The sequence below is a fragment of the Melanotaenia boesemani genome, chromosome 3 (genome assembly GCF_017639745.1).
Source record: "Melanotaenia boesemani isolate fMelBoe1 chromosome 3, fMelBoe1.pri, whole genome shotgun sequence".
NCBI classification, from domain to species: Eukaryota; Metazoa; Chordata; class Actinopteri; order Atheriniformes; family Melanotaeniidae; genus Melanotaenia; species Melanotaenia boesemani.
The window spans coordinates 5,859,727-5,887,058 of record NC_055684.1 but is presented as its reverse complement, the minus strand read 5'-3'; the positions used below and the strand labels follow the sequence as shown (position 1 = coordinate 5,887,058).

General features: G+C 42.1%; 1 protein-coding gene across 1 annotated transcript; it reads right to left on the bottom strand.

Annotated features, from left to right (window-relative positions):
• Window positions 1–74: 74 nt before the first annotated feature.
• mfsd4aa (major facilitator superfamily domain containing 4Aa) lies at window positions 75–27,206 on the bottom strand. Its single transcript, XM_041980272.1, has 10 exons — window positions 26,889–27,206; window positions 20,315–20,513; window positions 18,640–18,894; window positions 16,764–16,893; window positions 16,578–16,693; window positions 11,477–11,650; window positions 5,841–5,988; window positions 4,412–4,482; window positions 3,913–4,021; window positions 75–805 (listed from the first exon to the last, which is right to left on the bottom strand). Exons 2-10 carry the CDS (start codon window positions 20,507–20,509, stop codon window positions 753–755), a joined length of 1,251 nt encoding a protein of 416 aa, XP_041836206.1. The 5' UTR covers window positions 20,510–20,513; window positions 26,889–27,206; the 3' UTR covers window positions 75–752.
• Between the last annotated feature and the right edge of the window lie 126 nt (window positions 27,207–27,332).

Sequence of the window (27,332 nt, the reverse complement as noted above, 5' to 3'; positions counted from 1 at the left end):
GAGAAGGGGCCCTCCGGAGCCTTTTCAGTCAGTATAACAGGAAAAACTAGAAAGAGCCCAAAATCCATTAAAAGTTATCTCCATGAGGTCCTCTAGGACTCGTCCTTTATGTTTCTTCTTGTTTATTCTCCGAGATGGAAGCCCATTCCCACCTCATGGAAATTAAAAATCCTTACGAAGTTCATGGTAATTATGAGAGAAAAGTAAACTGGGAGATAAAAGGTTAGTGACCTCCAGACCAACATTTGTCTCATCCCTCTGGAAGAAATGCACAAAGTCTGAATTTTATCATGTTAATCTGATTGAAATCTTTGTGGAGTTTAATTTCCTGGTGGCGGGATGGGCTTCCATATTTTCTGCTCCACTTCTCTTAAAATGTAAAGATGTTTTAAAAAACTATTCTGTTTGTGTCCAGTTCGTCGATGCTTCTTCAAATGTTTACAAGCTGCTTCGTCTTAAGTGGCATTTTCATGTGTGAGAACAGGAAGGTTAAACGAGACCAAGAATAATAAAAAGCTTATAAATAAACGTGAACGTGTCTCAGTTTGTGTGCCTCTAAAGTTTATCAAGAAATGACAGCAGGAGACCAAAGACGATTCAAGTCAGATTTCTGGGGAGAGGACGACGGGCGGTGGGAACATGACGACTGAGACGTGGCCGAGCTGCTGGAGAGGAGGCCAAACGTTCGATCCCAGCTGGAGCTTGAAGACTGAAGCTTGTCCTCCACTGACGTCCCCTCTGGCGTCTGAAGATCAGGAGACTCCCGTCTTTGACTTCTCCGTCATGTCCACACATTCAGAAGAATCTGAAAGATAAAAAATCTTCCGTAAACAGAATCGCACCCTCAACAACGTTCTGTTCCACAAACTCTCCTAACAAGAAGTAGCTTTGCTAATATGTTAGCATGAAGAAAATGAGGACCACCTTCTAGTACCGGGTCGGACCTTTTTAACCTTGGTGTGATAGATGAAGCACGTGGTGGAAACCTTCCTCAGATTTTCTTCATATTGACATGACAGCATCACACAATTGCTGCAGATTTGTCGACTGCATCCATGATGAGAATCTCCCGTTCCACCACATTCTATTCTATTCTATTCTACAGTCATGTAGCAGACAGTTTTCTCCAAAGCGACTTAGATTTGAGAGTATGAACACCACAAGCAAGAATTCACCCAGGAAGGGACGTCATAATTAAGTGATAATCAGACTGCTGGGAGTCCAGTTGGACCCACGTGCTGTCATAGTGCTAGAGGCAGAGCTTATAATTTTTTTGTTTGTTTTTTATAAGTCCTTTGTTTAAATACAAGATCACACTATATCGTCTTGGGCGTAAGTGCACGCAGCTTCTTCAATGCTGAGTTGAGCCAAATCTTTATAACTTATTCTGTTGAGTAGAAAAGTTAAGTGTGGAAATGCTCTTTAAACAACTGAGTCTTTAGTTTGCTTTTAAAAGTGGATAAGGACTCTGGATCGGACGGAGTTTGGTAGATCGTTCCACCACCAGGGAACAACAGAGAAGAAGAGTCTAGCTACTGGTTTTGCTCCACGTTGTGGTGGGAGCACTAGGCGTTTTTCGCTGGCAGACCGTAACTGTGGAGAGGGAGTGTAGCTCTGGATTAAGGAGTGAAGGTAGACCGGAGCCGTTTGGGTTATTGTTTTGTAAGCCAGAAGCAGAGCTTTGAATTCTGCTGCAACTGGAAGCCAGTGGAGAGCGATTAGCAGCAGAGTGACATGAGCTTTTTTTGGGCTGGTTGAAGACCAGACGTGCTGCTGCGTTCTGGATCATCTGCAGAGGTTTAACTGAGCATGCAGGCAGGCCAGCCAGTAAGGAGTTGCAGTAGTTAATGAGTGAAATGACCAGAGCCTGGACCAGGAGCTGGGCCGTGTGTTCAATCAGCAATTGTCCAAAATTGACTTTTTGACTCACTGGCCAAGTTGGCCGGTAGATGAAAAAAATCCACCGGCCAAACATAATTTTTACTGGTCAAATTATTAAATTATTGTACACACACATACCTCTACACACGTTATTTTCTATAATACTATGTTGTGTTGTATCCAAACTGAAAGTGGAAGTCACAGCAACATAAACGGCAAAAAAAAAAAAAAAAAAAGGTTTTATTTGATAAAGTGTTAATGTCTGAATTCATTACCTAAAACCTAATCAGACTCCTCCCTCTCTACTCTTTCACACAGTCCATGAAGTCTGGCCTCCGGCTCCTAACAGTCCTTGTGCCACAGCATTACAGCCTTGGGGGGATCATACTCCCTCATATTTGCTTTTTATTTTATCGTTTAAGAAAATAAACTTAGCAAAAATTTATAATAAATAAATTTAAAGCTTATTGATCTGATTCATGAAATCAGTAATATTAAATATAAATAGCTTACAATAATCATAAAAGCTTAGTTATAATAATAATTAACTTAACTGATCAATACAATAATAATAAGTATATTTATTATTAAACTGATAAGTTAAATCGGTAGACAGCTGTTCGTATTCTCGCGGAGTCACGTCATACCCGTTATGCAGCTGTCGTCACCCTTCAGGTTGAAAACAGCTAAGCTAAGCTAACAGGCTAACATCACGTCCAACAAAGTTCTGCTGTGCTGTGTGTTAGCGCCTACAGTCGGCACGCGCAGGTGTGTTACCGCCTACAGTCGGCACTCGCAGGTGTGTTACTGCCTACAGTCGGCACGAGCAGGTGTGTTACCGCCTACAGTCGGCACGCGCAGGTGTGTTACCGCCTACAGTCGGCACGCGCAGGTGTGTGTTACCTAGCGGAACCGAGCCGTGAAGCAGACAGAAGGCGCCGCTATATCCAAACCATCACTTTTCACTGAACTTTCTGGTTGGTGCTGTAAGCTGCTGATTTATCCTCCAGTTCACTCTGCTTTCTTTTGGAAAGCTGGTCGGCTCCTGCTAAAAATCTCCACATATTTACCCTACCGATTTAGCCTGAGCTAAACGGTAAACAGAACTGAAACAGTGCAGCACATTCTCATGTCACGTGCGAGTGTTTGTGTCAGTGCATGTTTGTGTACACGCGTGTCATTCATACATGCAGACAGCAGAGCAACATAAAGAAGAAATCCATCAAAAGGAAGATTGAATAACATGACTGACTTGGTACAAACATTTACTCGCCATTTGGCGGATAGCCCTCTCAGATTTACTCGCCAAATGAAAAATTTACTCGCATTTGGCGCCTGGCGAGTGTTAATTTCGGACCCTGTAGGGTCTGATCCTCCTGATGTTGTAGAACGCAAATCGGCAAGATCGAGCAACCGAGGCAACATGGTCCTTAAAGGTCCGCTGGTTGTCTACTATCACACCACGGTTCCTGGTAGACGACGCTGCTCTGCTGGACTGAGATCTGGTGGTTATGGAGGCCGTTGGAGTTCAGTGAACTCATCGTCATGTTCTAGAAAGCAGGTGGAGATGATCTGAGCTTTGTGACATGGTGCATTATCCTGCTGGAAGTAGCATCAGAAGATGCTCCACTGTGGTCATAAAGGGATGGACATGGTCAGCAACAATACTCAGGTAGGCTGTGCTGGTTAAACCAGGCCACGTTGGTACTAAGGGGCCCAAAGTGGGCCAAGAAAATATCCCCCACACAATTACACCAGCAGCAGCAGCCTGAAGCGTTGATCCAAGGCAGGATGGATCCATGTTTTCATGATGTTTCCAGCAGATTCTGAGCCTAGCATCTGAATGTGGAGCTGAAATGGAGACTCATCAGACCAGCAACATTTCTCCATCTTCTATTGTCCAGGTTTGTTTGTTTCCTGGTTTCCGCTGGGTAAAGATACTGATGGAAGCAACTGAAAGCAGCTGATCTGGAACCAGTTTGTTGGACCGGACCCCTGGTGGACCTGGTAATGTGGCTGGTGGGTGTTTACCTGTGTGGACATGGTGGATGTAGAGCAGCAGCAGGAAGAGGGCGAAGCTGATGAAGGATGTTATTGTGGAACACAACAGGAAGGAGTAACTGCCCTGACTGTGGATCACCTGCAGGAAGAAACACGTCACATCAGTGATCAGCTGTTCTACATCCTCCAAGTCAGGGACCACGGACTCCGGTCCTCGAGGGCCGGTGTCCTGCAGGCATCGGATGTTTCGTTACTGCAACACCCGATTCAAATAAAATGGATCTCCAACAGCTTTTTGTTGTTTCTACACAAATCTGTTAATGACCCAATCCTTTGAAGCAGGTGTTGCTGCAGGGACACATCCAATACCTGCAGGATACCGGCCCCCGAGGACCGGAGCTGGTGGTCCCTGCTCGAAGACTTTGAGCTGTTAGACGTGTCTGAACTGATGAACTTACACATTTCTGTTCAGAAAATACTCAAGTTTAAGAGCAGAATATACTGAAACAGACTGGTGAGGAGTTCTTACTGATCCAACAAGCAGCTGCAGCATCATCTCTCCTGTGCTGGCACTCGTCACCAGGACTGTTGTAGCACAACCTTTAAAACACATCAATCACAAATCACTGCTCCTCAAATTTACCACCTGGTCACCAAAAAAAAAAAAAAAACGCTTAAAAAAAAAAAAAAAAATCTTGAATCAATTTTTTTCTGCTTTTTTTCCCATAATAACTTTAACAACTTCAGAATATCTCAGTAAAAATGCCATCAAGATGCAGGTTTGATAACAGCTTCTGGAGACGTAGAAACTTCCAGATAAATGTTCGTAATTCCAGCTTACGTGACACTGTTCCACGTTAAAACCATCGAACCCCAGAGTGGTTCAGTAGGGCAGTGTCTTCTTCTCCCTCAGTAACACAGAATACAGAGGAGATGAGTACCTCTTCCTGACTATACCGACACCTTTCATGACATCTGACAGTTCGGGACTGGAGTCTGACTTCCGGTGTAGCATGCAGAACCTCCACATCACTGCTGTCAACCCTTTACGTACGCCATTAAGCCCTGTTTCCACCAAGAGGTGTGGGTCGGGTATGGCTTGTCCTACGTTTTTGGGACCCTTCATTGGGGTACCAATCTAACAGATCTGAAAGGGTGGAGCTTAACACAGCAATCCGTTGACTGGTTGGAAAAAAAAATGTTGCTTCCCGTGCGACCTGCATAAAACAAAGCAGGAACGGCTCCTTGTTTAGAGCATCCGATTTTCTTTTTCTTGGTTAGATGTCTGTTTAAAATTACATCACGAAGCACCGCCAAGAAGAAAGAACATAAAATGCTGGATGACAACATCCTCCTTTGTTTCTGAGTCGTGTTTTGGTTCTTTATTAAGGAAGGTGCTGTGCTGCGACGGCATTACGTAGATGAGGCATGTATACCAGTCTGGCAGATACTCCGCCTCTCAGGTAGAGTTACGGTTGGCTGTGGAAATGCAACGGGTTTACACTTTACAGACCATATCCACACCCCAACAGTCCCGCACAAGGTGGAAACGAGGTTTTAGTCCACTTTTTAAACCAGACACTTGGTGCTAAACATGCGGTACACATTGGTAACTCTAAATGCAGTTTAGATAATTCTTGACTTTATTCCAGCCATAGAGGAACATTATTTTTCTTCTTTTCAGACACACATAGAACTTTCTGCTCACTGGTTGATCTTTGGCTGCTCCTGACTGGACGTTACCGTCAATCTAAGCTCTCTGATTGGTGGAAAGTCTGACAGGAAGTGGCTTCATCATCATGTCCAGGTCTAAGTAGAGGTCTCTTAGCAACATAATAGTGATAGTTGTCTTTTATAATCATCTGCTCTGTTTTAATTGCCAGACATTTTTCTGTTATTAACGAACTTGATCATGAGAGATCTGCGTGGAGTCTCAGTTGCGTGGCGTACTGAATTACCTCTGTAGTTGAACATGTCCTCGGTGAAGGCCAACATGAAGGGAAACACGCTGCTGATGGAAAGTCCCAACAAACAGGTGCCGATGAAGAGAAAGACACAGCTGGTGTAGAAGAACAGCAACAGGCACTGGACCAGAATGACCCCCACCTGACAGAAAAACACCACCACATCAAGCTCTGACGTCTCCACCAAACTCATCCATCTAAAGAGATCAGATATCATCTTCTACAGCCACATGTTTCTGTTGTATGGACCAAACTGGTTCTGTTTGTTCTCCCAGTAACACAGAACCAACACAGAACAGGAAAACATGAAAAAGTGGTTCAACAACATGACCAACAGCGGTAGTTCGAAAACTTTGTTCCCTTTAGATAGTTGGATTTTAGATGCATCGCAATGTGGGCGATTCGGAGTCGATGTACAGATGTTAAAAATTTGTTTTTGTAACCGTTAAATGAATTTATCGATTATTAATTATTAATTGACACAATATTGAGGAAGGCAGAAGGCGGAGCTGTAAATGTGGAAGACATTCCCAAGCGGAAAATCTTGTACTGATTAGGCCTGTCGCAATAAGCAATAAGTCAATTAATTGCGCGGTAAGAAAAAATGAGCGCGATAATTTTTATTCCCCCCTCCCCACACACACGGTTTACCATAGACTATGTATGACAACAGGTTTCACTATGGAGTATTTCGACTGCACGCTCAGCATGTTGCAGCATCAGACCGTGGTAAAGCACCTGTGCAGGGCTGCCAACACGCGTCGGCAGTGAGACTCGCGCATTTAAGTGGCTTCTCACGCTCTCGCGCTAAACCTCTGATTCTCATGCCGAAATATGTAAATAAGTCGAATGAAGAAATAATAGCTGCGAGCACTTTCTCATTAATTGTTTTGCAGCTCCCCACATGTAAGCAGAACACACACATGTAGCCTACGACGTCAGTACAAAGCCCCCAATTCCTGGTCTACCGTAAAAACCCCTGTAATGCGCAGGCACATTACACAAATAGGGTCAGCCTATATGACAAAATAAACATCAAGAGCAATGCTGGCTAATCGAGAGGTTTGGGAGGATTCCCATTGAGCTGCTTTACTCTTGGGCCGTTGTCCCGGTGAAACAAATAAATAAGTGGGAACGGGCCTATGATGTCATCTATCTGACAAGAATAAATACTGGTGATGTGTGGCTCAACAGTGAAATATCTATATAATATATTATAATTAAGCTAATTAAACTCTACAGGGGCCCAGGCCCCCCATTACTCATATATGTTCCATCTGCTTCCCTTTGCTAATCTGACTAATACTGTTGCTTCCAAACCACTGCTGCTGAAGCTGAAATAATAATAATAATAATAATAATAATAATAATAATAATAATAATAATAATAATAATATGGTTGAAGTAGACTTTCTGAAAAAATCTTCCTTTTGTGACTTGTCAATTAAAAGTGAAACATACAAATAGAGAATTTATAATCTAATCAGTTAGAAAGAAGTTAGAAAAAACTTCCAACTGAATATCAGACTATTGTGATAAATGCAGTCAGCTGACGTTATTTTGAGCTCTTAGAGGTTTGCTTTAAAAAAATCCAGCATAATAAAAGTCATATAGTCAGACTTTACTCATATTTATTCATATGTACAGAAAGACATTATTATAAGTGATTGTTGGAAATGTGCTCCAAGAAATATGTTTAAAAAATTATGTTGAAATTTATTCTCCAGTAAATGTTGCTGAGTCGTGTTTTTTTTTATTTTTTTAAGTGTGTTATGTTTTGTTCAGTACATGCCGAGTCATGTTTTGTATTAAAGCTGCTGTCTGATTGGGCACTGCCTAACTGGGAACTGTGACTGGGAACTGCTGGACTGGGAACTGTCTTACTGGGAACTGCTGGACTGGGAACTGTCTGACTTGGACAGGGATAAAATATTAACACAAAGCTGAACTGTTTTCAGTGTCAAATGATTAGCCGTAACAGCTTTGATGACTTTCTGATTGTAATTAATCAGTGTTGTGCCTAAATGCAGTGGTGTTGGACTGGGGGGGTAAACTATACCTTTTACCAAAAATTTTGGATTGAAAAGTTATTTTGTGTTCCATTTTAAAATGTCTAATTATGATTATGAAAGTCAGTTTGCCTGAATTACGGTGCAGACAGACTGAATTTTGCATAATAATAATGATGGATGTTCTTAGAGGCCCTATCACCTCTCTAAAAGGAGATACAATACAAAACATGACTTATGTTTGTTGGTGTATTCTAGCAAATGGCTTATGGCATAACAATCATATATATTGAACCTTTAACATTGAAACATCAGTATTGGCAAAGATGAACACCATGAACCACATGGTCCTCAGTCTCAGACCCAGCAGCAGCAGGTCCATCAATTTCCACATGCTGTAATAATTTTCATACTGTCTCACCACCTCGATCATCTGTTAATAAAAAAAAGGCCTCAAAAAAGGATGGTGGCGGTAATGCACCAAATCGCTGCAAGCCCATCACCAAGGAAACAAGATGACGTCATCTATGTAATAACTGATTGTGACCCGAGCGGGAAGGAAGAATCTGAAAAAATCTGTTGGTCCTTCAGATGGGAAGTTTGAGAATAAAAAAGACAAAGATGGAACCTTCAATAAAAACACTTATTTGGAGACTGAGTACCAAAGCACCTCTATCTCAACGTCAAATACACATTTGTTGAGGCTGCAGTTTCAGCTTTAACACCTAGCTTTCAGCAAACCGCAAGCTAGCTGTTTTTTTCAAATGTGATTAATCGCAATTAATCCACAACTATTTTGTGATTAATCAGATGAAATATTTAAATCATTTGACAGCCCTAGTAAAGACCATTTATCATTTTTCCCCTTTTAATGAATTATTTTATGCTGCAGTTCATCGTGAATTAAATCTATCTGTCAGCCTCATGACCAAACCTGGTGGCCGGGGTTTATGCTGCGAGTGTTAACCACAGATATCTACAACAAGACTAGATGCTTTATGGCGGAGGTTCGAACACAGGCTTGCTCTCTCGTGGGATCTGTGGTATCTGAGGGAAGGTTAGTGACCTGCAGAAACATAAATACTCTTATTTCGCTGAAATCTTGACAGACGGTTTGGTTTCTTACAAAAGTTATCAACGTGGCTATAATTCTGGATACTTGAACATGTTGAAATTGCAGCTTTTGTTCTCCATCAGAAGGCACAGTAAGGCTCATCAGAGCAGCTCATTCGCCAGACATCAGCAAGTTCCAGCCAATCACAGCCCATCAGACAGCTGGAGGTCCTGTACATGGTATGGAAGAGGATCGGGTCGGAGTATGTGTTTTTGCTCGAAGAGCACATCGGCTGCACACAGTATGACGTAGACAGCAACCACCATATGCTGCTGACATTAGTTGTGTCCCCGTTTTTAAGCTAAGGCTGCACCACGTTGTCAAGATGACTCTACTTAGCTTCCAGAGAAACAACACAGTCTTGTTCACAGGGTTTTAGACTGGTTTTTATTATTATTTATTTTCTTTTCAATTCTATTTTACAAGAGCTTGTACTTTGATTACTGAGGTGTCGTGTGTGTTGGTTTGAACTTCTCTCTCACTGCTAGGCTCTGTGTATCTGTCTAGTGAAATCTTGGGTAATGTAATTGCAGATCAGTGTGACTCGGAGCCTTTTCAGAGTTAAATTCAATTCCACTGTTTCACTCACACATCTCTGTTTTTATGTCTGACCTCCATGTGTAAATCTCCTCTACAGTCTAGCTCTCTGTACAGAGTGGGGATTTCAACGAGCTGCATTCCTTCATGTAAACGTGTTAATCTTGTTTTGCAAATAAATGTCACTTTTATGTCCAAGATGTTACATTGAATGAGAATAATTTATAAATGTATTACAATGTTTTATGATAATATATAAAATCATGCCATCATTCTGTACACTGAGTTTTAGTAGTCTAAATATTGATTTGCCAGAAATACCTTGTACATGTGTGTATTCATTGCACTTGTTTATTTTCATATGAGTCCACGATTAAAGCTCCGCTCTTATTGGCTATAATTATTATCATTATTCATAAATATTATTCATATGCATTGTCAGAGTTACATCTCTGTTTATAACAAACCAAACTTTAAAAATCGCTATTAAAATTGAGCAAGTTATGGTTATTTATAAAAATAAAATAAGAAAAAAAAAGATATTTGCAGACACAGGTCCATAAAACACACATACAGGATAAAATAATAAACCAAACATGATTAGTGCACATTAAAACCCATACAATGCTGTCTTAACGTAGAAGTGAATGGACAGCAGCTTTTCAGAGGGCTAGTTAGGGCTTCTCTAATATGGTTTTCTGACTTATCCAGTCGACACATAAAACTAAACATGAGCTGCCTCAATAGATGGCACCCTTCTGGCCACAAACAAGTGACTGGCACTATGCCACCTAGAGACACCAAGCAGCAACCTCAGTGCACAGGCGGCCCCGAGCATCTGCAAAACATGATGCACCATTAAAACAGTGTTATAAGTGAGTAGGGTCAGGAATCGTTTGAATTTGAACAATTCCGGTTCCTAACGATTCTCGATTTCGATTCTTTTAAGAGTCAGGATAAAAAAAAGTTTACATGTCTAACTACAGCCAGAAGTTAAGGTTACTGCCATTTTTCTTATCATGGTAACTAAATAGTAACACCAAACGTATATAAAAATAAAATTATATCTTTTTGCCACCTAGTATTTCTACAGGTTCTACAAGGATAACTTATTTTTTACAATTTACTTATTTTTTTATTTTAGTTTTTACCTTATTTTTTGTCTGGATAGATGGATGATTTTTTCCCCCATTTTTTTCTTTATTTACTTAATCTCAATTAAAACAAATTATTATTAAATTATGGATTAATTTCCGATGGATTTATTATGGATTTATTTCCAATAAAAACAAATTTAGTAGTTATTGATAAATCCATTCATTGTTTAATGTGTTCATTTCAATCAAATATTAATAAATGATTTATTCACTGCTGTTATGCTATTTATGTATTTCATTGTGGCAATTTTCTTCCTCCATAGAAACCCAGACATTTCTTAGATTAATAGATAAACTCAGAAATAGGGAAAACTTGTGAACTGAAGTGTGAGTACTTATAAAATGCAGACTAAAGGTGTGACCTGGACACATGTGGTTCCTCTATCCTGACACATTTAATGAGTCAATCAGCTTTTAAGTCATGTGACCAGGAAACAGCTGTTTCTTTCCGTCTTTCAAACAGGTTGGAGCCCACTATTAGAAGAGTACTGCAGATATTAAAATGTTCCAGTTGAAGCCGGCTGCATGGAGATACAACCCAGTACGAGCCAGCTTTCTACGTGTGAATAATCTTTCTCTCTGTGGAAAGTTGGACTCCAGATGGTTTGAAAAGGACCTCCTAACCTTTCCCAGATGGATGGACACCAGTGAACTAACTTTTCATGTGACTGTTTTTAGAACTTATCTACCTCTTTGCCACCTAATCCCAACATTTGCATTCCCACCAAGTACAAATATTTGTTCAGTCGTATTGTGTTGCAGCTTGCAGCACCTTCCAGTGCGTCTGATTGCCCGTTAAATGTGCCATCATACCAGACTAAGGGTGAGTAGCAGTGGTACTGTGTATCTGTAGGAGAAGCCGATGAAAACCACTCTTCCTGCTGTGATCGAAGCCCAAAATACGCTGTCCAGACAGCCGGCTGCCTTATGGCTCATCAGCAGGGGAGGGGACACAGCGTAGGTGTAGATGAAGCCAGCGTAGGAGCCCTGCAGGACGAGAAACCCAGCATGAGATGGACCACAGCAACTAAACATTAATCAGTCAGAATGTACACAACGTTGCCATGACGTCATCAGGAAGCCATACTGTGTCAACAGCATGGGTCTTGGTTTTTTCTTAGTAATCCAGGATGTGTTGCCAACACACCCTGGATTACTCAATGAATTTTCCAGTTACCACATGTAAGGTTGTGTATGTGAAACTAGGAACAGTGCACCTAATTTTAGAACACACGTGCTCCTGAGCAAATATGTCTCCATATACGTCCACGTCTCCGTCCACATCTCTGTCCACGTCTCCATTCACGTCCCCGTCCATGTCTCCACACGAGGAAACAAGCTGACGTACTGTGATCATTTCAGGAACAAATATGAAAAGGTTCAATTTTTTTATTTGACTATATTAAGTTTGAAAAATATGCGCAGAGGCAACGTGATCACATTGCTGCTGATCCGATGTCACTCTGCTTTTATGTCCTTACAGGAATTTTAAGAAAAAATATTCAGTTGTATTTTAACTGAATATTTTCAGACGTTGTGTAAATACTCAGTTCATCCACAAATGGACATTTTTTCCCGCCCTATCAGAAGAGGATAAAGTGACATCTGATCAGTAGCAAGGCGATGACGTGTTTAGCCTATGAACGTTATTTAAAGGGACATTGTGCATCATTTTCTGTTTTCTGGCCAAACTCGATGTCAGCATGCGTGGATGCGTTATCATTGGTGTATTATGACCTCCGCTAATGATCCGACACGTTCTCGTAAGCGAAGCAGTTTAGATTTGTTCATACATATGTCGGGTAAGCCAGTGTTGTGCCTGAACGATGGTTCATGAACTGGTTCATATTTTGGGTGAAGGTGAACTGAACGTTCTGCTTTTCTGCCTGATGGACGTTATTGGGAGCCAGAGGTGAGCCGTACTATCAGAACCAGGCATTTGCAGGCAAACTATTACAAAATCAATGAAAAATGGCAAGACGGTGAACAGATCTTGGTTAGTTTACAGCCAGGATCCTCAAAGTCCGGAAGTTGCTTTAGATCCGGACCATGAGGCAAGCCAGTCCGGACCCAGCCCAACTTATGTTTTAAATTAAAAACGGTATTTTTTTTTAAAAATTAATCTTCCATAAATAAATAGTTTATAATGTGAAATAAAGTGTCCCTGGATATTATTCATGGCGATCTAGTGATAGAAGCTTTATGTTCACCAGGTTTTGCCGTCTCCACCGTCTGTGGCTAGACTGTATGGTGGCCGCCAACCTGCCTATGAGCACATGAGCAGAGCTGCTAGAAATGACGGGAACCAGTAGCCTATCACCACACAGAGACACACAAAGCCAGTCAGAAGCAGAGTAGGGCGGGCATTTCGAACAACTCCGCTAGGAAACCAGGTCCATGTCTCCCACCAGACTGGATGCGTTTGAACTGCTCTGTTTTTGACTTCAAGTCACTAGAAGTTAAGAAGTTAAATAAAAAAATAAAATAGTCAGGTTCATGTTCATGTTGACTGTTTTTCCTTTCTTACTTGTCACTCTGAATTTTCTCCAGAATGTGGTGAATTTAATTTATATTAAACAGAAAAAATGCTGCTAGCTGGCAGCAGCTCTCACATCACCAGAGACAAAAACAACAGATCATCAGTATCAGGACGTAACTGAAAACGCTGGAACGGGATTTTGTCCAGGTTAGGGGTTAGTCATCAGCTTCCTGCCAGAGAGAAACCCTCCTCTACGCGGCCACTCTGATAAACTTTATGAACCAGGCAATGGAAATTTCTTGGGTCAGGTTCAGTTAGCGGCTCAGCTTGACCCTGCGATGCTTGAACATCTCAGATGAATCCAAGCTAAGGAAGCCTCGGACGCGTTCCCAAGTAGCATCCAAAATGAAGTCATCTTACTTGTGGCCAAGTGCACAACAGATGCCAATGTTAACAGAGTCAAAAAGCCAGATGTTATTGGGTAATAATGGACTGAGGCTGATGATGGTACAGCTGGATAACATTCACTGTGACGAGTCATCATAAAACTGATCTAATGGTTTTCTATGCTATTCTCACTTTGGTGAGCACTCACAAGGTGACACAAGATTGACCACAACACCTGTTCCCTAATGCTGTTTTTCAGCATGTTTTCCATTTTTTTTTTTTTTTATGAATCTTTATTTGACCCTGGAATAATAAATGTCCAGTTTTTACTAATATTATATAACCAAGGTCATATGATTCTTCGTTGAAGAGTCAAGACGATCTTGTCAGTGAGAACATACATTAGTCAGGGGTTGAAGAAGATCCGGAAAACTAAAGTTGAAACTAATTCTCATCAATTTGCACTAGGGCTGTCAAAAATAACGCGTTAATAGTGGTAACTCATTTTTGTAAGTTCGCCACTGTTCTGAGCGTGCTCATTCTGGCGTTTGTGAGCGGCGTTCTCTCACAGTTAAACTTTGTTCAAGAGAGTCAGGTTTCCATGGAGCCTTCCGGACAAAATCCCAGCTAAAACACATGTAAACAGGCCATAATAACATATAAAAACACAAATCTGGCAACACCAGTGACCACAGAGCAGCAACGCACATGTGTTATCAAACTGTGAAACATGGAGGCCAAATCAAATGAAGGCAGCAGCAACACCTCTGCCTCCATGATCACTACAGCATCTTCGTATGATGACTTAAATAATTTTCTGAAAAGGTCAGTGATGATCCAGGAGGGAGAAATTTGGCCTTTTTGTGTAAACTTTGCTCACCGGGTGTCAAGAAGCAACTCCGGACATCAACAACGTGAGCAGCAAACCTGAAACGGCAAGTTGAAATAAACATATGGTCTACACGTCTTTCTTTGTTTTGTTCTTTACTTCTACATTTGGGCTGAATGTTTTCTTTTCTTTGGACAAACAAAAATTTGTTCAACAATAAATTGAAAAGTGACTTAATGAAAAGATAAATAATGTTTAAATGTTTTGCACTTTGAGGTCCATTCTTTGTTTCTTACCACAGTCTGGTTCCTACCTCAGATAGTTTAATAATTCCTCATTTAAAAAAACCATTTAAGCCAGTTTATCCTCATGTTTTTATCCTGTAGGAGTGAAAGCTGCAGCGTGGACTGAACGGGTGGAATAACAGGAAAATGCCGTATTCTGAGGGTAATAACTCGCAGCAACTTACTGGAGAAAAAGAACTATGAACTAGTTCATTTTTAGAACTGGGAACTGAACTAAAAGCCTGCGGAAAGATTTCATAAGTTGGTTTTACTGGGAGTAAAAGCCGGCGGGAAGGCTTTATAAGTTGGTTTTACTGGGACTAAAAGCCTGTGGAAAGGCTTCATAAGCTGGTTTTACTGGGAGTAAAAGCCGGCAGGAAGGCTTCATAAGTTGGTTTTACTGGGACTAAAAGCCTGTGGAAAGGCTTCATAAGCTGGTTTTACTGGGAGTAAAAGCCGGCAGGAAGGCTTCATAAGTTGGTTTTACTGGGACTAAAAGCCGGTGGGAAGGCTTTATAAGCTGGTTTTACTGGGACTAAAAGCCGGTGGGAAGGCTTTATAAGTTGGTTTTACTGGGACTAAAAGCCGGTGGGAAGGCTTTATAAGCTGGTTTTACTGGGAGTAAAGGCCAGTGCTATGTGGAGGCCAGTTTCCCTGTCCAGATCCTTTCCCCCTGTGAGAACCATTCTTTCTTCTAAACACAGAAGAACATATCTGACAGTGAATTTCCATCCACCAGATGTTTTCCCCCTGACCAGTTATGATCCAGAGGAAACATCTTCACCTGAGTGAACACTATTAACTATCGGATGACATGCTTTCATCAGTGTTGTTAAAGCTTTCTGAGATACGACAGCTTCCACTAAGTTAGGCGCTAAAATGCGCTATGGAATACAATACACGATTCCATCGCTGGATGGAAGTAACTCTTACACAATGTGCCTTTAAAGACGTTTAAAACATAAGAACACGTGCAGTTAGTTGGGAACGAGTTTCATCGAGTGCGGCTTGTTTCCTCGTGTGGAGACGTTGACTGGACAGACACTTGTTCAGGTGATGCTGCAGCACATCTACAGATGGTCTCAATGACGCCTAATCAGTAAATACTCACCAAATATAGTGACAGAGTCATCGCAAATAACCGGCTTTTTCCGTACTTGCACAGGTGCACGTACACTGCTCCAATTTTATGTGCACAACCATGCACGTGGTATTTCAAGCCCACAGTCATACGGCAGCTCAGTGCATTTAGTCATGTAGACGTGGTGAAGATGACAAAACCCATCTCTACACGTTCCAGCCCGTAGTCAGACTTCTTTCAGAGTACTACGTAGTCACGTAACTTCCTGTTATTGCCAAAAACATTAGCTGCTAATGTGGGAGCTAATATCTTTATTTTTAAGTTTCTGCAGCTTTGGGACGTGGTGGAACGGGAGATTCTCAACATGGATGCAGCTGACAAATTCAATTAAGTGTTTAAAAGAAATCTGACAAATTAACAAGACAATTTAACATCTAACGGACACACTGAGATGAAATTATTAATTTACATATGTAAGCAAATGAAAAATATTCTAAATAAAAACTTTGTACAATTATTAATCCAGGAATTGGCTCTCACTACCATAATTAAGGGGAGAAAATGGTGCATAGTTCACATTGATGATGAAGAAATATGACAACTGTGGTATTCACTAGACTTCTTTTTGGGCAAATTGCTTAAACACTGCAAAATAAATAAATTATTTTCTAAGAAATACAGGTCTATTTATTTATTATATTATGGGATTTACTTATTATATTTTCAAAGTGTTTTTTATGAATGCTAGGCCAGTAGCATAATAACCAGACAATAATGGAATAAGTTATTAAATGACATAGAAGTCAGACAGGAATTGGGTGTTTGCGAGAGCGGAATAAGCAGAAAAGGCTCACTATGATTCCATCAGTCATGAAGACGATGGCTCCGCCCAGCACATGGAGGATGAAGAAAGTAGCCGAGTGACCTTGGAGTTTGGAGGGATTACAGCAACTGAAGACATTTCCATGTCCTGCAGAGACAGAGAAACACAGAGTTTTGTCATCTTCTGTAAACCGAACGTCAGCACACACATGTATTACCTTGTCCACCGTCTCCTGCAGGGTTTGAACTGGACTGGGACTCTTTGTCGAGCAGGCGGGGGCTGCTGCTGGAGCAAGGCAGGAGTCTCTGGTGGTACATTAATGCTAGCACTGCTGCCGGCACAGGAAGCTGCCACAACACAAGCACAATAAAATATTTCCTTTCAGCTGGTTCAACTTATCAAAAGTAAAACTAGAATCCATCCTGTCTTATTTACCCTAAAGCAAAAATAAGCAAATCCATTGCCTAAGCCTTTTTCTTTTAACAAAGCCAACACCAGAATGATGGGATACATGCCAACATCAGAATGATGGGATAGACTGGGGTAAGTTCTGTTTTCTTACTGGCCGCTAAGTCTAGGAAAGAAATTGTCGGGCTATATTTATATTGTCAAATTAAATTATACAATTTGCCTTTCCGTGCTGCAATAAGAAGTGCTGACTGTGTGAGAGTCATCGAGCTGCTTTATCAACCAGCTAACAGTAACAGGTACAGAAACAGTAATGTAGAGAAGTTAGTTAGCTTTTTCAATCGAGACAACACCAGAATGATGGGATACACTGGGGTTAAGTGGTGTCTTGCTGGCCATCAAACCACTGTTGCCAACTCCTCAGCAAGAAAAGTAGCTATTGGCTGTTCTGGAAGTAGCTAGAAATCGTTGAAAAACATCATCTAATTTGCATAATACTACAGGCCTATTTATGATCAACGCAGGCGGAAGGACACGCAAGCGGATGGACATGCAGACGGGTGGACACGCTTGTGAATGAGCAGACGGATGGACAGGCAGGCGAATTTGCAGTTGGATGGAAAAGCAGGCGTACAGACACGCAGAGGAACACACAGATGGATGGACAAACAGACAGACACGCAGAGGAACACGCAGGCGGATGGACACGCAGGCGGACACTCAGATGGACGGACACGTAGGAACACATAGGCGGACGAACACGCAGGCGGACGGGCACGCAGGCGGACACTCAGATGGACGGACACTCAGATGGACGGACACTCAGATGGACGGACACGCAGGCGGACAGACACGCAAGCGGACACTCAGATGGACGGACACGCAGGCGGACACTCAGATGGGTGGACACGCAGGCAGACACTCAGATGGATGGACACGCAGGCGGACGGACATGCAGGTGAACTCGCAGATGGATGGACACGCAGGCAGAATGGACACGAAGGCCGACACACAGGCGAACGGACATGCAGTGATAAGCAGACGGACGGACACTCAGATGGACGGACATGCAGGTAGACACTCAGATGGATGGACACGCAGGCAGACAGACATGCAGGCGGACAAGCAGGCGGACGGACACGCAGGCGGACACTCAGATGGACGGACACGCAGGCGGACGGACACGCAGGCGGACTCGCAGATGGATGGACACGCAGGCAGAATGGACACGAAGGCAGACACACAGGCGAACGGAAATGCAGTGATACGCAGACGGACGGACACTCAGATGGACGGACACACAGAAGAAACACGCAGGCAGATGGACATTTTTTTGTCGTCTCCTGTGTCGTTTACGCAAGTAATTGGTGTTTTTTTTTTTTTTTTTTTTTTTTAAGGGGCCTCGTGGATCCATCACTTGGTGCAGCTAATGGCGCAATACCACCGGAAACCACAGGGGCAGTGTTAGCTGACATGACAGATGAAAGGAGCTGTAGAGCTTGGCGGGATCTTTTGAAGACAGGCTGGGAATAATACTAGGACTGACAGAATATGTCAAGAAATATTGATGTTCTTCAAATCCCACAAAGCTGCTACAGGAGCTGCTGTCAATGTCCTGTCCTGAACCAGCAGGTCCACCACAAGATAAGAACACGCTGAATAAGTGAGTCAACATAAAAACTCACATTGATAAGAGCCATGATCCAGAAGGCGTACGCCACCCTAGTGATGACCACACCCTCAGTGAACAGTGGATATTGGGAGGTATTCTGCAGTACGGCTCCATGCCCGGCCAGGCTTTCACGGAGGTGCTGTAGATCCAAGGAAAAGGATGAGTTGGCGGTCCAGTTGGCTCCCAGGACACAGCTGTCGTCTGCCAGGAATGGATCAGCCACCAGTGGACTGACCAGTGCTCCCAGACCTATAAAGAAATGCAAAGCCTGAGGGGAGACATAAATAGGGGTTATCATGAGACCATGTTTTAGAATGTAGATGGAAAATCTTTAAATCAATAAAACAATAAATAGACGGATCTTGATGAATGATACATTTCAGGTGAAAACATTTATTATTACATAGAATGTATTGAGAATAACATAACACTGATCCATGGAAATAAAATGTTGATGCACAGAGGTCTGGAGACAGAATCGTGCTCAGAATGAAACAAGGATCAGATCACAGCCTGACTCAGAGTCGGTGGAAATCCAGAACCCAGAACGAGGTTCGGTACATGATCAGCGGCTCATTCATAGCTGAGCTCCTCCTCTTCCTGCACAAAGGAGCAGATAGCAGTCCTGCTGCTGGTTGCTGTCCTACGGCCCCCTCCACGTCTCCTAGTATACTGGTCTACTTCCTGGTGTACTGGTCTGCCTCCTGGTGCACTGATTTCTGCTTCCATGGTGCTCCAGATGTTGTGTACTGGTGAAAGGTCTGCAGGCATGCCAGTTCAGCAGCTGGACTCTTCTCCTGTGAAGCCATGCTGCTGTGATGGATGCCGGATGTGGTTCAGCATCGTCTTGCTTAAATCTGCAAGGCCTTCCCTGAAAGAGACGTTGTCTGGATGGAAGCAGATGTTGCTCTAAAACCTCCATGTACTTTTCAGCATTGATGGAGCTTCACGGATATGGAAGCTGCTCACACCAATGGCGCTAATGCAGCCCCATCCCATCAGAGACGCAGCTTTTCACCTGTCCACTGATAACAAGCTGGATGCTCCCTCTCCTCTTTTGTCTGCAGGACATGCCGTCAATGCTTTCCAGAAACTAGTTCACATTTTTATCCATCATAAATGAGCTTTCCAGGTCCAGAGATGATGGCGCTGTTTGTGCATCCTGTTCACATTTGGCTTCTTTGTTCCATGATGGAGCTTGCATCTAGCCTTGTCCCATGCGCACAGAGATTCCTCCTGATTCTCAAAATCTTTTAAACACTGTAGATGGAGGATCTTCAAACTCTTCTCATTTTTCTGAAATTGTTCCACACTTTTAGATCCAGTTTGTCTCAGATTGGTGAACCTCTGTCTATCTTTCCATCTGAGAGACTCTGCCTCTCTGAAATGCTCCTTTTATACCCAGTCATGTTACTGACCTGTTGCCAGTTAACCTGATTAGTTGCCAAATGATCCTCCAGGTGTTTATGGTTTGTACCAGTTACCTTTCCAGCCTTTTGTTGCTCCTGTTCCAATGTTTTCCAGGATCACTATCAGCTCATATTTTCCATCACATGGTAAAATGTCTCAGTTTCATCACCTGACATGTTGGTGATTCTCTACTGGGAATAATTTGTGACTTAATAAGATTTGGAATTCATTGCATTCTGTTTGTATCGTCATTTTACAAATATTCATAACCGTCTGACCTGCAAGATGATGGCCGAGTCCTTCTGGTACAGTGTCACCAGCTGTCGGTTAGCGATGGTGTCTATGATCCCCATGGCTTGCCCAGCCAGCGCCATGGCGACGGACAGCAGCACCACATGGTGACATAATGGTATGATGGCAAACACGAGTGAGATGATGAGGGTGGATGAGAAGAGTGCAGAGAGGGAGCACATGGGCCTGGAGAGGACAGAACAAGAGGAAAGAAGCTAAAACTGCTAGATTCATGGCGCCTCTTAGTTCTACTGCTGGAAAAACAAACATGGTGGTGAGGCTGGCTACAAGAAATGAAAGGAGGATGGAGAGAAAGTTGACAGTGAAAGAGGAGATCATTTAAATATTTAGGTAATGTAAAAAATCTTGGATGTTTAAAGTTTAAATCTAATCATTAAAAATGATTCACAGAAGAAGTAATTTTGTTCATGGTCGGAAAAGACAGTTGTCAATCAAAACAAAAGAAAAATACATGAATTCAGTGGCTTTTATAATCTGGATTATTTTCCCTAAACAAAGGCTGGATTGGTGGGTGGATGGTTCCCATCCATCCATCCATCCATCCATCCATCCATCCATCCATAATAAAGACGCTGGTGACTCTTCGTGGTTACCTCTGTAGTGTTACAGGCCAAAGTTAGATTTGGTTTGTACATCTCCATTAATCTGAGCTTTGGAAAGCTAAATAATGCGATGAGTTCAGAAACTGAGGATCGAACAGACACAAGAAGCGTTTGCATGGAGCACTTCTGATCCGATCCAATGTCCAACTGGAATAAAAAAAATTTGAATGAATTTTCTATCTGATCGATGGGGATGGATTAAATCGATGGGGGCATGGGATTGGAAAAAATGTAGCAGACAAACTAATGTTTTGACAACTTGGACTCTTGGAAACATTCTGGTCCACACTCCAGACCAATACCCCAACTGCCAAAAAATATAAAGAAGAAAAAGTAGAAAAAAGAACAGAGATCAGTATATATATATATATACACACACACACACACACACAAATATTTATATAAGGTCCCTACGCTCTGTGTATATATAAGGACTGGGGGACCTGGGAATGTTTCTTTCTTCAAACGGGGGGCACGGTGGCGAACCAGTAATGTAAACTAGGAATGCACGATATATCGGCATTAATATCGGTATCGGCCGATGTTAGTCATTTTTTAACATATCGGTCCGATAAGCAAAACTGGGCCGATATTAACAGCCAATATTTATTTTCATATAATTGTTGATTGTGTTCGTGTGTCAGAATGTTTGGCCATGCAGCCATGTTTGGACATGTGACAGCGATGCAGCACTACATTGTGGGATGTAACTGAAACAAGAAGCAATTTCAGCTGTGTGGTCATTTTTACAGTGTAGAAAGAAGGTACTCGAAAAGCAGTATGCAATATCTGCAAAGTCGAAGTAATGCGAGGAGGATGCCGTGCCAACTCGTTCAGCACCACAGATTTGATATGTCATCTGAAAAACTGCCATCCAGAACTTCACAAACAATGGTGGGAAGCTAACACCCCTAATGTTTGCCTTATTTTCACTTTGTACAGAATTTGATAATCTTAAACCTTTTAAAACAAAATGTATATATCGACATCGGTAAATATCGGTTATCGGCCATAACAACAATATTAATATCGGATATCGGTATCGGCCAAAATTTTCATATCGGTGCATCCCTAATGTAAACCAATGCCACATCTCCACGGTGTTGCGTTCGCTGTATGAAGGTCATACGGTGACACCAGTATGTTACTGGGAGTGTCTGACTGTGGTGCATTGTAGCATCAAACCCTAAACTTTAACCTTCTAACAGGGAGGATGTTCTTCTCTCTAGTTCTCATTTTTATAAGCGTTTACTACCAAATAAAATGACTTCTTTTATCTGTTAATCGTCTACAAGCAGTCAGTACGTGAACGAATGAACACTTCACTTTGAACACGTTAAGACAAAAATAAACTAGAAGCACTCAGTGCTCAGACAACTGCCAAGCCACTGTAATTTTTGCAGATAATTGTGGATGTTAGCTTTGAGTTAGAAGGTAGGCAGAAACCTACATCACAACCCAGTGGTCACGTGACCATGAACAGCTGGCTGGTGAAGCCAAGCCCTGCATCACCAGCATCTGTGTTGAAGTTTGCAACGTGTTCTCATAGTTTTAAGCCTTCTCCTTAAGTGTTTGATACACAATGATCCATAACATCATCCAGGTATATGGATCTCTCAGTGTCCAGGCTAGAAAAAGCCAGCGGCCGCACACGCTGCAGGAGCTGCTAACAGGAACCATGAAGAACGTCACAAAAAACCACCACCAGACGTTTGTTGTTGCTACTGTAAGCAGACATTTGATGCTGTTTTTGGCATCTATACAAAAGCAAGAAGTTTAAACAGTAATATCATAATAAATGTCACTATTGCTCAATTTGGAGCTTTTCCTCAGGGGTGTACTCACTTTCGTTGCCAGAAGTTCACACATTATTATTCTGAGGGGTCAGTAGATTTACTGAATACTTCATTTTATCAAAGGGTTGCATCTTCAGTGTGGTCCAATGAAAAATATAATTAAATATTTGCAGAAATGTGAGGTGTGTACTCACTTTTGTGAGATGCTATATACACACACATCCATAGATATACACTACTCGTATTTGACGTTTTTTAAGATGTCAGAATGAAGCTAAAATCCATTCAAACTTTGTAGGTGAACCTAATTTGACTCAACTTTTAAATGCACATGTACAACTTTTCAATGTTAAAGTCCTTATTTCATAACAAGGTGATTAACCACAAAGAGAGAGACGTGTCTGAATCCCGAGTCAACCAATAAATGTTCTGGTTCAACGACAAACAGTCCTCTTCTTCATCCTCTTCAGATTTAGACATCAGACCAAGATGAGTCCCAAAACATGACAAGTTAATGAAGCACGGACATTTAATGCTGAGCTGGACCCACCTTAGGTTTCACTAACTTACCATCGCATGATTCTAATGAAATGTCCTACATTCCTGATAATTTCAATGTAGCGTCAACGTTTTACATTTTCTGTAAATTCTGTGTATACACACACACACACACACACACACACACACACACACACACACACACACGCTTGGACGTTGCTTCTGATGTGGACTCTGTTCCACAGCTTCACGCCACAAACTGAGACACAAGCCTTTCAAGGTCATCGGGACACAGAGAATAAATAAAAACCTACTCAGGTGCTGTCTGATGTCTGCAGTGGAGTTTAAACCAGATCCTAAAATTTAATATTTTTCTTTTACGAAAAGATCGTATTTGTACGATCTTTTGTAAATGTATTTTATTTAAAGACCACTTCACAACAATCCACTAGTGAACCAAAGTGCTTGACAAAAGATTAAAACAATTTAAAAAACACACCATAAAACAAGCACATGAGTAAGAATAAGATGAATAATAAAAGCACAAAAAATAGAATAATAAAAGAGAAAAGAGGTGTGTGATGAGCAGTGGATCCAGCCCAGACTCACTGAAATGAGGTGAAAGTAGAAAACTAAAGTCTGGATGATGATTAAAGGGTTCCGCTTCTACACGCAGCTTTTTATTTAAGAAAAATCCAGGTGGACCAACAGTTTTAAAACCGGATAGCTGATAATCATACCAGCCTGAACGGGACTGAAGTCACCTGGATGATGGATTTTTCCACTCTGTGTATCGCAGCCTGTGTTATCTTCACCATGTGAACTCAGCCATTCCTGAAACGTTCCCGATAAACTCAGGGACACGGTGGAAACTGTCACTGTGTCTAAAACTTCCATTTAGACACAGACATTCAGCTTGTAAGTTAGTGGTTTCCTGTCAGTCGCCACCAGCAGCTGAAGAATCAGCAACAGCAATCTGGATGACCCCCCCCCCCCTGATTTCTGTTTCCGCTGAGTCACATAAAATCAAACTGCAGAGGAAGGAGGCTACGAGGAGGTTGTAAAATATGTTCAAGCTTTTGGAAAACTCACTTATTCTGCTTCAGCAGTGAAACCAGCACCCAGGACGTTTAAAGAAGCTGTGAACTTTCCCAGGTATGAAAGAAGGAGCAACACAACATGATGACCCTCACCGGCCATTTTATCAGGTCCATCTGTTCCACTTCCTGTTCACACAAATATCTGATCAGCCAATGTATTGCAGCATGTAGTCATGGTGACAACGACTTGCTGAAGTTCAAACTGAGCATCAAAGTGAGGAAGAAAGGAGATTTAAGATACTGTGAACATGGCATGGTTGTTGGTCTGAGTATTTACTGAAATCTTCAACAAACAACCATCTCTAGTGTTTCCAGAGAATGGTCTGAAGAAGAGAAAATATCCAGCGAGCAGCAGTTGTCTGGACCAGGATGTCTGGTTGATGTCAGTGGTCAGAGGAGAATGAGCAGACTGGTTGGATATTTTCTTGGCCCACTTTGGGCCTCTTACTACCAACGTGGCCTGGTTTAACCAGCACAGCCTACCTGAGTATTGTTACTGACCATGTCCATCCCTTTATGACCACAGTGGAGCATCTTCTGATGCTACTTCCAGCAGGATAATGCACCATGTCACAAAGCTCAGATCATCTCCACCTGCTTTCTAGAACATGACGATGAGTTCACTGGACTCCAACGGCCTCTACAGTTACCAGATCTCAGTCCAGTAGAGCAGCTTTGGGATGTGGTGGAACGGGAGATTCTCATCATGGATGCAGCCGACAAACCTGCAGCAACTGTGTGATGCTGTCATGTCAATATGGAGAAAACCTCTGAGGAAGGTTTCCACGACCTTCTTCCATCTATCTCACCAGGATTAAAAAGAAGGTGGAAGGTGGTTTTGGTAAAATGGTTGGGGAGTGTTTGTTAGGAAATCATAAGCTATCATTTTAGTCTGTTTCAAAGATTAATCCTTAAAACTCCAGCAGATCCTCCGAGCGCCATCACGTGTATCACCAGTGTCTCGGGAGCGGTAGTGTGTAGCTCTGGGGGGTGAATTGTGATGGAAAGCTACCCTTTATGTCAGGAGTGTCCAAAAGTCAGTCCTCCAGGGTCGCTGTACCTGTAGATTTTAACTGTGTCCTTGCCAACAGGCACACCTAACTCAAATTAAACGGATCCAGCAGCCTGTGAAGTTCTGTTCTATGACTCATTGATATGACTCAGGTGTGTTGGAGCAGGAAAACATTGAAAATCTGCAGGATTATGGCCCTCATTGATCGGAGCTGGATACCCCTGCTTTAGGTGATCTACGGAAGTTCTCCGGACATTTATAATCCTCCTGTTTTACAATCCAGCGGCACACCTCTATTTTGATAATGAAGCCACTTCCTGTCAGACTTTCCACCAATCAGAGAGCTTAGAATGACGGTACTGTCCAATCAGGAGCAGCCAAAGATCAACCAGTGAGCAGAAAGTTCTATGTGTGTCTGAAAAGAGAAAAATAATGCTCCTCTATGGCTGGAATAAAGCCAAGAAGTTGTTTCTGACGCACGGTGGTGCCACAAAGCAGCTGAGCTGGAGTTGGTTTAGTGAAGATAGTAAGTAGGTAAATAACTTTAAATAAAAAAAAATAAAAAAAAAAACAGCTGGAGAAAAATATCTAATGATACATTCATTTTACATAATTTTAGCCTCATATTCTGACAACTGAGGCTGGAAACATCATGTCTGATGCTGACTGGGATTAAAAGCTCCAGCTGCTACAGACTGGTTTAAAAACAGGTAGAGCAAAACAAGCAAAAACTGGCTAATGAGATGGATCAGCTGCATGTAGCATGTAAAAAATGTAAAAAAGAAGATCCAAACAGTCCAGCTCTGTCCCGCTGCGGCTCAGGTTTTCTGCTTTTGGAAATCAGAAATGTGGCAGGCCAGCCTGGACAGTCTAAACTGTTTCCTAATGCAATGTTGGTTAAAAGACAGTTCATCCTGATCCTCATTTCACCTTCAGACAAATTGACCAACTTGTACTAAATGCACCGGCCCCCACGCATGAATTTCCATTTACACACACATTTCTATCACACACACAGTTTTATGATTTGAATGCTGCAGATTTGCCAGTCAAATTCACAGTTCAAACGGTGAGAGGTTCAAGTCCCACTGGGAATTAGTTTTAAATTATTTAAAGCTACATTTGAATTCTTCAGGACTTTCTACCCCATCCTCAGACATTTTTCAGCTAAAAGATTCCCATTTCTTTCAATTTAATTAACCACCTGTTATCACTTTCTATCATTTTTGGCTTAAATTATAATCCAAGTGTTGTTAAGGTCACTCCTAATAGAATGTCCACACGGTATTTATTGTTTGTTAACAAAAAGCCTTCAAAATATTCCAGATGCATTGATGAAAATTCCACAATATTAAGCATTGTTTATGGAAACAATCAATTCCAAACCATTCCCAAAAGAAAAACTAAGTCCTAACTTTATTTAAGTCACATGATCAGTTGGTTCCTTGTGCAAATATTTCACTAAATGTGACTGCTGACATAATAAAGTTCAGAAACAGGCATGCTCTGCTGTCTTCAGAAATTCCACTTACGTGCTCTTAAAAAAGTCCTCCCACGCTGCTGCCACACCAGCAGGAAAAACTGCTGGAGAAGAAGACCCAGGTGATCTGCTGCAGGGTGGACTGGGTCTGACACCTCAGGTCCAGGATGGTGGGTCCCAGGAAGGCGATGCACAAGCCGAAGCTGAAGAACACGCTCCAGTAGGTGAGAGTTTGCTGCAAGTGGCGCATGAACAGCGACCAGATGCTCTCGTCTAGCAGCGTCATGTTGCCCCTTCAGACACGCGCTGCTCATTCCCACCCGCGGCGACGGGACTCCACGCCAGCACAGAAAGTAAATACCAGTCAGGAAGAACTGACTTCAGATCAGCGCCAGATGTCTAATTGGCTCATATGACGCTAATTGGCTGACGTCAGCACGCACCGCCCTCTGTGTTGTGAATGAAGAGCCTATCCTCGAGTTATCCTATAGTTTGA